At 32.2% G+C, this 12900-nt stretch overlaps 1 protein-coding gene across 1 annotated transcript; it reads right to left on the bottom strand.

Annotated features, from left to right (window-relative positions):
- Window positions 1-6111: 6111 nt before the first annotated feature.
- On the bottom strand, window positions 6112-9773 carry LOC101211586 (receptor protein kinase TMK1). The gene is made up of 2 exons (XM_011656941.2): window positions 7246-9773; window positions 6112-6897 (listed from the first exon to the last, which is right to left on the bottom strand). Exons 1-2 carry the CDS (start codon window positions 9575-9577, stop codon window positions 6368-6370), a joined length of 2862 nt encoding a protein of 953 aa, XP_011655243.1. The 5' UTR covers window positions 9578-9773; the 3' UTR covers window positions 6112-6367.
- Window positions 9774-12900: the final 3127 nt, after the last annotated feature.

A 12900-nucleotide genomic window follows, 5' to 3' on the forward strand; every position in this document is an offset into this window, starting at 1 on the left:
TTTCTAGCATTCTTTTATTGCGATGGAAAAGCGCTATCAAAACGTTTCAATAGCCTTTTTAATGATATTGAAAAACGCTATAAAATTATTTTTGTAGCATTTTGTATATGATGTCGTAATCAATGTTATTGAATATATTTGTCATTTCATAGCGTTTTTGTAGAGCTATGAATAGCACCATGGAAAGTTAATATATAGTAGCTTTAATTCAATGTTATAGAAACATTCCATTATATTTTAAAAAGTACTATAAAAAGTTTTTATAGCAATAAAAAAACATTATGAAAGATGTTCTACAGATATTTTTATATACGTTATTGAAAGTATTTTGTTTTTATTAGAGCATGATTCATCAATTTTAATGTTAATGAACTTTTTTTATTTTACAATTTTATTTTGCAAATAATATTGTAAAATCATATTATAACCATGTACACATTTATATAAGTAGTTTGCCTATGTAATTCACATTTCAACAAAATCTACAATAATAATTATAATGAAAATCTTCAAAATTATAATATAAAAAAGAAATAAAGAACTGTATTCATTTAAAATGTTCCAACGAAACTTTCGTACGATTCTTTTACTTCATCATTATGGGTTCAAGTCGAGCATAACAAGGTGCAATAGCCATGTTCCCAATAAACACAGAATCCCATCGATCCCTTGGGGACAACACGATGTTCTAGAGGCCTTATTAATGCAAAATCAATTGGTGAATTCTTGTAGATTTGTGACGCTTTGATCTGAAACCAAGTATAACAAATATGAAACTTTAAGTACTTATGCATCTGTGAATGATTGGAAATATGAATTAAAATCTAACGTCTCAATGCTTAAAAGTAGAAAGCTTAGAATCTCCCTCCAAATTGGCAGTTTGGCTAAATATATGGGATAACATACAAAAATTAAAAAATTATCATTAAGAAGTGACTAACGTGCTGGGTTGAGAAATCACCACTGAATCAACTAAAGAAATTCTTGCTCCAGCTGTAACTAGTGATTCATTAAATGTCTGCACTGCCAACAGTATCAAAATCTCATCATGCCAATTGCAATGCTCCAAATAAAACTAAATTATCATGTGATAGGTTACATATATGATATTTTCATATAGAATTTCCGATTGGTAAAATTGAAAAGCTTCATACCAATGAAAATAATTGTCCTTACTTGTATAATATCGATCTTTCTCTACCTTAGCCAATGTGGGACCTTTCCAAGCTAATGTGGAAATTTATTTGCCATCCTAACACTCCCCGTCAAGTATAACAACTTAAACCAACTACCAAGAGAAGATAAAAGGGTAATATAGATGACAATAGATGTATTGACCAATGATGGATCCTACACAGCTACCAAAAGGTAGCAACTCAGATCTATGAGTAACTATAGAAATGGGAAACACAATTGAAGAGAACTAGAATGAGCAAGGCAACGACTGTAAGGTTGGATCAGTAGGTAATAGATGTTTTCTTTGTCCATTCCACATTCACACGAAATCTGGATACATTTTGTTAAAAACATAATCACCAAGTATCTTTAAAAATAAATCATGATCTAATAACTGCAGGTTGGAAATGATAATTGACATATTCCAACTAGCTACAAAAGGGGGAGAGTGGAAATGATTTAGTGTTTTTCTCACAGCAAAAGATTTAAAAAATCTCTAGTGAAGAATATTCCCTTGGTCTTTTAAGCTTCATGTTATAAGATTTTAGCCTGATTTCTGGGCGTTAATAGCTATGGTCCCAAACTTAAGGGTCCTGACTTTGTGGATCATAATTTAGCTTAGAGTTCATAGGGCCCTGACTTGGCTCCATTAGTGATCACCTTAGGCATACAAGTAAAAGGCTAAGTTGTTAACTTTCTATGTGGAAGGCCTAATTAGAAGACCAATAAATAATGGTATAGTAACATATAGACAAAGAAGCAGAAAAAGAGGCAGCAAACAAACTCACAGTGTCAATGGTATACGTCCGCTCAGAACCTTCAATTAAAATAAATCCGCTCAGAACCTACGTTTGTCCACTTGGAATAAAACTTCTCGAATTTGGGTTTAGGATTGGAATATATATACATATATATATTTAATTATTGAATGTCATATTTTTTAGAAAACTTTTCACTTCAACATCTTATCAATAATCGTTGGCAACAATTGTTAGCTAACTTCACGACCAACCATGATGAACGATCATGGTCACAACAACTGATAGTTTTAACCACCGACTTTAGCTCTTGATCGTCGACTTCAAATCATCTTGACCGTTGATTATCAATCGTCTTGATCGTCGATGATCAATCTTAATTGCTTGTGACCTATAACTTTTGACGTTATTGTCATGGGGTGAACATCTTGATCGACGACAACCAATCATTATCGTTAATTATCGATCTCATGTCTATTAACAAATTATCGTAGTGATCGTCAATGATCAATAGTCATAACCATTGACGACCGATTGCTATGATGGTCAACAACCAACCAATCGTCTTAAAATTGACGACCATTGATCGTCTTCACCATTGATCAACAAGTGTCTTTACTAAGGGTTCCTACCCTCTTTCCCATGGGATTGAATAGTAAACACTATTCAAGCAATCGAATTACATTTTTTTCTAATTCAATCTTAAAATTAATCAAACAACTCCAAACACCACCCTAGCGACCATTATCGGTTGACCACCAAGGTGTCATTTCTGACAAACTTGGTCAGCGAACCTTCGACCACCACTTTTGCAACTGCTACAAACCTTGAAAAATTAATAAAAATGAATTTTTGAAAACTTTTTTTATCTGAATCATTGCATATATGTGTTTGATTTAATCACAATAATATTTTTTAAAATTCACATTTTTTTCATTTGCTTTTCTTACAGAGGTTTTTTATAACTATTATTATTAGATCATTTTTTAATTATCTCTTTTTAATTATTTATTTAAAATTAATTTTTCCTTTGTTTTAGTAGATTTTATTTATTTTTTTATATTTTTCAAGGTGAAAATTGATTAGCTATATATTGTGATTTAGAGTATAAATCAAATATTAATATATTGATAATATATTAAAAGGTGTAATTATATATCACATATATACCATTTTTTTTAGTTTAATAATATTTTTCAATTGTTCTTTTGTTAATCAATTTAATCAGAAGACTTAAAAGACTTATTCAGTCTTAAGAAAAATTTATTTTTATAAAAACAAAAACTCATTTTCACTTAGACCTCTTTTAATAAAAGTGGTTTATAATACATTGCATGTGTCATAAAAAAACAACCTTAACTATGGTTAAATGTATCTCTATTTGACTTTCGCTTTTCCATGACCATTTTTATTATACTTTTTTTGAAACCTATTAAACTATTTTTAATGTTGTTTAACTAGAACTTTCGTAAACTCCATTCAATTACATGATTTGTTATATTTTGTGAATGATTTATAATATTCTTACTTAGACCCTTCATGTTAATGCAACTGTAATCAAAATTATTGTTATCTAATATTAAAATTTTTCGTTTTTACATTATTTTCATCAAAACCAATAGAGTCAAAAAATTGAATTAGAGGTACAAAATATTAAAATAAATTAATTAAAAATTTGATACAAAATAAATTTAGGACGAACAATGAATAAAAAAACCAAACAAATTAACTAAGTCCAGGAATTCAAAACCAGCACTCTAAACACAGCCATAAAAAAAATCCAAATTTCCAAATTTTGTACTCCGCACATAGGCATGTGTAATACCTAGATATCAAAACTCAATAAAATAAGCCCACATGCATTTAATTCTCACGCATTTGATTTCAAACATGTACACCAAACGCCCCCTAAACGTGTTTTAGAAATTGGGGGATAAAGAAAAATTTAGAAAAATCAAAGGAAGAAAATTCCACCAATGATTAGTGAACTGTGAGGGGTTGAGGTTTGGTGATTCAATTACGTATAGTTTTTGCATGTAATTTGTTTATAAAAGAATGATTTTTTCAAATATTAAAATCTTTTGTCTATTTTATTTTATCTAATTTAAAAAATTAATCATAATGTTTCACCATTCCTAAATTTCAATCTCTCTCACTCAAATCCTACTTCCTTCGATCCCATAATCCGATTCTTCGTTCGTGGTGGTCTGATTTTGTGATTAGAGAAAATTTAAGTGATTCGAAAACTACAAAGGTAATTTCTTGTAAAACTCTAATTCTTATAATTTAGGGTAATGCATTTTAACTAGGTGTAATTAGCGTAAAATATTGGTTCCATATTTTGTTGTGCATTTGTTTTCTAGCAAACTCATATTTGAAAAATAATATTAACATTATATAGTCTTTTAAGGCATATAAATGATAAATATTACCACAATATTTATAAAAATAATAATGTGATCGAATTTAAGAAAACAAATATCCTAATTTAATTTGCTATATAAAACAATTTATTCTAAGATATAAAAATATAAATTCCAAAAACCATTTCAATCAAATCTTTCAATAATAAAAAGAATAAGTTTATATTTAAAATAAGATATATGACTTGCCATCTATCATAACTTTTAATCTAAAAGGGCAACTTTAAACATAAACATAAACAATATATTGATGTAAATTTAACTTAAAATTAAAACTCAAGAAATAGTTGATTTTCAATTTCTTTTCTATTTTGGATCACTCAGTTTTTCAAATTTTGTTTTATTTTTCAACCATGCAAAAAATTGTGAGGAAGACTGATGCATATATTCAGTATGTGAATAAGTTTGATTAAAAAGCTTAAACTTTTAGAGAGTGTGGTTTAGAATCCACCAAGTATATGTCTTATATTTGACCTAATGCCTTTCAATCTACGGTTCAAGATTATTTCAATGCGAGTTTTAGCATTTGATTAAACCAATATAAAATGTAAAATTAAATATATTTTAACAATCAATTTGCAAACACATAAGTTACATATATGATTAAAGTAGAGCATCCACATTCTTTGACCTTTATGTTTAAATTCAAGAAAGATGAATAATGGTGGGGAGAAGATAAACGATGAATACACCAAGTACATACATATGAAAAAATAACCAAAATTATGATACCCACCATATTTGAATGAGATTCTAAGTACCTCAAAACTATAGGAAAGATTTCAATGGGTCTTTAACATGAATCAAAACCAATTTTCACAAAATCTTCAAAATGATGAGACTCGTGCTGATAATGTGTTATAAAATAAAGAATGATATAAACAGTAATAATAATGAAGCAAAACATTACAATGAAGTAGAAGAGAGAAAGGAAAAAATAGCAATTGAACTCAATTGTGATTTCTATTACAAATACATCATATATCTCTATTTATAGGACATGTGATGGTATATGTTACAATATAAAATTTAATAGGTTGAATGTTACATATTGGAATTGAATGGTAGCTATATAACAATTGATAACCTATATAGGTTGTGGATAGAAGAATTTTCAAAAATAGCAAATTTTATAAAAATATTTATAACTTATAGCAAATTTTCTAATGGATAGTCATTGATTTACTATAGTGATAGAAGACTATCATTAATAGAATCCAAAATTTTGTTATAACTAATAAGTATTTTAATTTATTTTGTTATTTTTAAAAATGTCTCTTATGAATATCTACATTCATAATATATAATTTTGAATTCTAGAATTCTATAGACCAAATTTAAATGAAATTCAAATTTGAAAATGTAAAATTCTAACCTTTTAAGATTTAGAGATTAAATTGAAATAAAAAATGCTTAACATTTTAAAACTTAATATCAAAAAAGTTTTTTTCTTTCTTTTAACATTGGTCGTGTCTCCAATACATTACGTTGTAATCTTTGACAACACTCGAACAATATGTACAAGTTTGAAGAGAAGGAACTAACTTGCAAAAGAAAATTGAACTCTATGATTTACTTTGTCTAAGATTTTTTTTAAAAAAAAATTTAAAACATCATTACAAATAGTTTGATGTCACTTATTGTTGAGTAATTTGTATGTATAACCAAATTAACTCTTGGATACTAGAGAACAAAAATGGAGGTTTTAGTTCTAATAGGTTGCACCCAAAATGTTTGTTATAGGATCGAAGAGATAAATCTAAATAATCCTTTTCACAAGTTTTTGTTTTTTTTTTTTCAAAATACTAATACACATGCATATACTAAGAACATGAAAAATTGATGCAAATTGAAGTGTCGAGAACTATTTTGCATCCATGCTAAAAACATGAAAAATTGGGGCAAATTGAAGGGTCGAGAACAATTACATATAAACACTATTTTTGCAAGAAGTAAATGAAGAATAACTTGCAAAGTGAAGAAGATAACCTTTTACACTGGATATAGTTTTCATCTCCCATCTGCAGATGTGAAAGATTCTGCAAACCCGTAAGGCCTTGTTGGTATGCTGGTCTGAGTGTTGTCGAAGCTTGGAAGGAGGGACGATGAAGACGATTCCATTTGACTTCTACCTTCATAAGCCTGCCATTTCTTGAGAGCTTGAGGCAATGACATCTCAAGGTCAATGCCATATATATCTTCGGAGTTCTGGTCAGTTGGTTTCCAAAACTCAACAAGAGATGATAGTACGTTTACTGCATGACCCATATCTGGTCTTTGATATGGCTCCCTAGCACAACAATGACCAGCCAACTCCGCCACGGTGTTGATGCTGGCAAACGTTTCTTCGGTAAGATCAATGGTTGGATCAATAGCCTTGTGAAAGGAGTCCTTGTTGATTTGCATCCGACGGAACCAAGTTACAAGGTGCATGCTTTCCTCAGGCTGGCTCTCGTCAAGAGCCTTTCTCCCGGTGATTAGCTCCATTAGAATCACACCGAAGCTGAATACATCAACTTTAGTCGTTACGCGACCCGTAACTGCAGAAAAGGAGTTCTATGTTAGTATCAAGTCATCACATACCCGAGCCCAAAGAATCCTTATAAGATGGTGAATTTCAGAATCTTGAAGGGCACAAACTCTAAGCTTCACGGACAATGGCAGATAAATTCCAATGGAACAAACTTACTCTATAGGCAAAAGTTCGTTCCATTGGCCATTCACTTCCTTTCTATCTGTCACTACACAATCGCCATATGTACGTTCTAAGTTTTAACTAAGACATGGAAGAAGACTAACTTAGTAAATTTAAATCTAACATTGAATGTGTTATTTTTACAAGATGCAAGTGGCAAACCAAGCTGAAGGTAGAAATTCAAAGGAAGTACCTGCATACTCTGGTGCCAAATATCCAAAGGTCCCAGCAATCCTCGTCTCAATGGAACCCTTACCTTCTGGTGCTAGACGGACAAGACCAAAGTCTGCAACCTTAGCTCTCATATCATCTCCAAGAAGAATGTTTGAAGGCTTCAAATCCCTATGTATAAAGCTTTGATGTGCCAAACCATGAAGATACTCAACACCCCTTGCAACATCTAATGCAATGGTCAGCCTCTTTGTCCATTCCAAAGGTTTCAATCCTTCTTCTGGCCAGTTGAAAAGATGTCTGCTAAGAGTACCTTGAGGCATGTACTCGTAAACGAGAAGTTTCTCGTTCCCATCTAAGCAGTATCCGAGAAGAGCGACGAGATGTCGGTGCCGAACTTTTGTCAAAACAGCGATCTCAGACTTGAACTCTGTTAGTCCCTTGCCTTTAATGACTCCTGATTCCATTCTCTTCACTGCAATCTTTGTCCCGTCGTGCAACTCTCCTTTGTAAACGGTTCCAAACCCTCCCTGTCCCAAAATGTTCTCTTCACTGAAATTATTGGTGACATTTTTCAACACCTGAATTGAAATCACCATGTTCCCAGCTTCAACCATTTGAATATCACCAGTCTCACTGCTAGCACCATTTTGTGTTTCACTAATTGCACCAACCCTAACACTCGATCCGGCAACTGTGATCTTTACACTCTCATTATCGGAACCCGAATGGCGTGGATGAATAACCATAGCGTTTGGGCTTTGCACCTGACTAAATCGTTTCTGCTTCATTTTATACACACACAAAACCACCAATCCAATCAAGAACAGAACAAAGACACCACCAACAACAGAAAGAACAATGACTCCAACCATGGAACTAGGTTTCTTCTCCCCATCTCCGGAATTTCCACCACCATTAGACCCTGCTTCCTTCGTGTCATTCGAACTCGCTGACGGTGAAGCACCATTAGAAGAAGAATCAGTTTTTTCTTTCCCAATATCAGGGTTACCTGTGATGGTCATCATTACATTACTCCTAAACTTAGGAATCTTCCCAGAAAGCTGATTATTCGAAACATCCAACTCAGTTAGAAAAGGAAGAGTTGTAAGCTCCTCAGGAATAGAGCCTGTGAGATGATTATCAGCAAGAACCAATCTTTCCAGCCCTTTAAGAGATGCAAACTCAGGAGAAATCATACCAGAAAGTCCCATTTTCTGAAAGTTTACGATGGTTATGCTTTGATTCCTGCAAGAAATTCCAATCCACTCAGCACACGGATCATTTCCCTTCCAATTCTCCGCAAATCTTTGAGGATAACCCATAAATTTCACAATAGAAAGCAATGTATTCACTCGTGAATCACATTCCCCAGGATCTTGCAAACAAAAACTGTTGGAATCATTAGTCATATCCACAACAACCCCTGTTTTAAACAGAGGAATTGGACCCTGAAGCAGATTATTAGTCAAATTCACCACTTTCAACGATGGAGAATTCACCAAAGAACTTGGAACAGGACCAGTAAACTTGTTATCTCTTAAACTCAACGCCTGCAAATCCTTTAACCTCGAAAAATCTGGCAAAGGACCTGAAAATGAATTCGAATGCAACCAAACTTCAATCAAAGAAGTCATGTTCTGCAAAACATCAATACTCCCACTAAGTTTATCAGCGCTGTTTTGTCCATTAACCCACAAAGACTCCAATTGAGATCCAGAAAAGCTGGAAGGAAGACCCCCTTCAAGATTATTAAAAGCAAGATGCAAATTAGTAAGCCCCGGAATGTCCTCGCCGCCGAGAAACTCCGGAATCCGACCGGTAACATTTGCAGAGTTGGCTGAGAAGTTCTGTAGCGTAGAAGCATTTCGTAGACTGGCCGGAATCTCCCAAGCTGAAAAGGGGTTTTCGTCGATCTCAACGGCCTGAAGAGAGGTCATTCCGGCGAAGAAATCGGACGGAATGGAAGTGAACTGATTCCCACTAAGCAAAAGCACTTGCAAAGAGGTTAATCCACTCAAACTCGGCAAAGGGCCAGAGATTTTGTTCCATTGAAGCTCTAATCGCTCAAGAGCTGTGAGATTTTGGAGATTTAAAGGGAGCATACCTTGGAGATTTTGGCGGCCGATTTGGATTCGAGTGACACGATTGTCATCAGAACAGAGGACGTGGTTCCATTTGCAAGGGTTGGGGTCGGACCAGCCAAGGGATTCAGTTGGGTTTAGGCTCTTTTTGAGAGCCGTCATTGCAGGAGCATCAGGGCTAAGTTCTTGGGGTTCAACAGAGTGGAAGATTGAGAAGATGGCTAAGATGAGAAAATGCTTGTTTACGAAATGGGTTTTCTTCTTCTCCATAGAGATTGAGAAGGAGAGTGTGAGAGAGATGAAAATGGGAAGAAGATGGATTAAAGCAGAGCTTAGAACGCTGATGGAGAAGAAGAAGAAGAAGAAGGTAGAAGGGGAGAGAGAGAGAGAGAGAGTGAGAGAGTAGTTTCACTTTCAACTTTGAACACAGAAAAGTTATTAATGGATGTATTTCGTTGATAATGGTAACTCACGGATACACTTTACACAATCTACTATAGTCAACCACATTGTTTTAACTACTAAAAAAATGCTCATTCTCCTCCTCAAATGTAGATTCAAACTCTAATGCCAGTTTGAAATACAATCTTTCCAGATTTCAATCTCTCAAAATCTACTAAACATAAACTAAAATAAACTAACCAAACCACTGAAAAACAGCACAGCACAAGACAGAAAAACCAGTGATATCAAATCACTATCCAAAAAGTTATCCTTGCTATTTTTGCAAACACTCCTTATTTTAATTTGGATTATGATAATATGTATTTAAAATGTAAGCTATTTTAATTTGGGAAGAAAGTGTAAACATTATAGATAAGAATAAAAAATGTTAAGAGGTAAAAAAATAAAAATTGTAGCAAATAGTAAATACTATATCACGTGGTTAATTGAAAATTACAAAATAATTACAAAATAATATTTGTGGTGCTAGGTTGATTGTTCCATTTTTGGTGAATTATAGTAGTGGAAAGGTAAATAGAAAGGAAAGAAATAATAAACGTAATAAAAGTGGAAAAATTTAATAGAGTAATACTAAGTTTGTTATAGTTAGAAGGTAAACAGGAAACATAAAGTAGAGTATATGACATCCAAGTGGATGACCGTAAGAGTAGTATTGATAGTTTAGATAAGCATAAGGTCTCAAATAATTTGGTTAGGGGGATAGAGATGGGATTATGGGGCAAAGGGAAGGGTGGAGGAGTGGAGGAGGGGGTGGCAGAAATGAAGGGAAAGCACATGGGGGTGTGGGGGGCCACAAAGTGTCAGAAAACAAAAGGACTGTCAGGCCAAAAATAATAAAAGAGATATACAACACAAAGTGAAAGGCTGGAATCCAAGTTGGTATGGCTTCTTCCCTTATTGCAATTGCCAAATGCCATTTGCTTTGGATCCTTTCTCTTTACATAATAACCCAACCTTTTCTTCTTCATTTACACCCTTTTCTTTTCTTTTTTTTTTCATTTATTCTTGAAAATCATCTCTCTTCCATTCATTCACAAAACATAATGAACTTCAAATCAAAGTAAGGGGCAGTACTTAATCTAATTAAACTCTACTGTCTCTCCTTCCTTTTTGTTGTTTTGTTTTTTTTGTTTCTCTTTTCCAGCTTCTCTTGATAGGGTATCTACCTGTCTTGGTCTCCTCTCTCTCATGCATATCTCTTTCTCTTTCTCTTTCTCTTTCTCTAACCAAAAAAAACAAAAAAGTTTGATAAAAGTATAAAAGTCTGGAAACGCACTTCGGAAGGATGATTTTTTTTATAGTAACAAATTTAACAATTAGATTCAAAATAATTAAGTATATAACAATATTTTAAAACATTTGCAAATATAGCAAAATTTTTCAAATTCTATCACCAATAGACCATGTTGCAAATACTTGTCTATCACTCATAGATCATACGAAGTCTATCAGTGATAGTTTTGTTATATTTGCAATTCTTTTTAAATGTTGTTATATCTTTAATTATTATTCCTAAAATGGTCATCAATAACAATTTTTCTTTTTCTTTTTTTTAATTGAATATGGATAAATTTATATAAAAAGGTTCACTTCACCTAAATACTTTTATCTCTTTTTTTTTTCTCTCTACAAGGTGAGGTTTTAAACCCAGCCTTGCCTTTATATATATATATTTAAATATGTAAATTTAAATAATTATATTAGGAGAAATTTTGGCTTTTTAAATCAAATCATATTGAAATTTCAATTGTATTTTATCTTTCATTCATTTGTCACGAGTTATATAAAAATTTATAATTGTATTTTGAACAATTTTTTTAACAATGACCTGTAATTGAAAAAATTAAATGTAAATTAAAATATCTTTTAATAACCAAATTACATTTATTTAAAAGATAAAATAAAATAAATGTATTTCTCACAATCTGGACATTATCGATTTTGAGCTAGTTGTCACTGTTGATTCTGAACTCTTGTGTTGTCTTGGCTCCTCTTGATTCTCTAGTTCTTGTTGGTACTCTTGTCGATATGAAACCTGTGCAGGTGTTTCATAGTACAAATATTTGGACCCCTAAATCTTAATATCACTACAAGGATAGACAGACTCGTCGGCCAACATCCATGTATAAAGACGAAAAACAAACCCCTTAATCATAATATCACAACAAGGATAATGGGCATTGTCAACATAGTAGCGCGTCGGAAAAATGGAAAAAACGTTGGCAAAAGTACTCTTGACGTTAGAGAAACCCCGTCAGCCAGAACGTCAGAAGTAAAATGTCGAGAGAACTTTTGCCGACATGCTAAAGGAACGACATCAAACGTGTATTATCTCTAACGTCGTTGATGCCGACGTAAAGATTACGTCGACAATGGGGTAAGCCTGATATCACCTCCTCATGTCAGATAATGATGTCCCGATGCGACGTCGAAGAAAGGTTTCTCCGATGTCATGGAAAGGACTTCGAAGGAAAACCCTTATGCCAACATGTTATATATTTCGAGATAAATTTTTATATATTTTTTATTATATATATATATATATATTTTTTGTTATTGTGAGTAATAAGTTTTCGATTCTGCCTCGAAATCAACAATTAAAATTTATAACAAATTATTATAATAAAAAAAATTACAATTTATATAATAAAAATTACAGTTACAAAATTGGATTGCGTAAGTTGATGATCCAAGTAGTAGATGATCGTTTCCATGTACAAGTTGTGGAGCTGTTGTGGAAAATCGTTCTCGAAGCCCATATTTGAAGAAAGTATCAACAGATCAGCAATTTTACAAACATCTTGCTTCGATGCTTTGCATAAAGATTTAATTTATCTTCAATTTTAAAAGTCTCATCTTTAGGATTTTTTTATAATTATATATATATCTAATTTTAAAACTTGATTTAATATTAGGATCTCCTTCTAGCATTTATATGTTTTTTTAATATATGGACCCAAAATATGATAGATTTAATAGTATAACTCTTATAACTTATAACACAACAATAAAATCATAGATCCACTGCTAATATGTAAAACCCTAAATAATATCGTAATATTTATTTAACATAATTTTAGTATCAAAATGAAATCATAGATCTACTATTAATATGCTTCTAATTAATA

The sequence above is a fragment of the Cucumis sativus genome, chromosome 5, assembly GCF_000004075.3.
Source record: "Cucumis sativus cultivar 9930 chromosome 5, Cucumber_9930_V3, whole genome shotgun sequence".
In the NCBI taxonomy this organism is placed as follows: domain Eukaryota; kingdom Viridiplantae; phylum Streptophyta; class Magnoliopsida; order Cucurbitales; family Cucurbitaceae; genus Cucumis; species Cucumis sativus.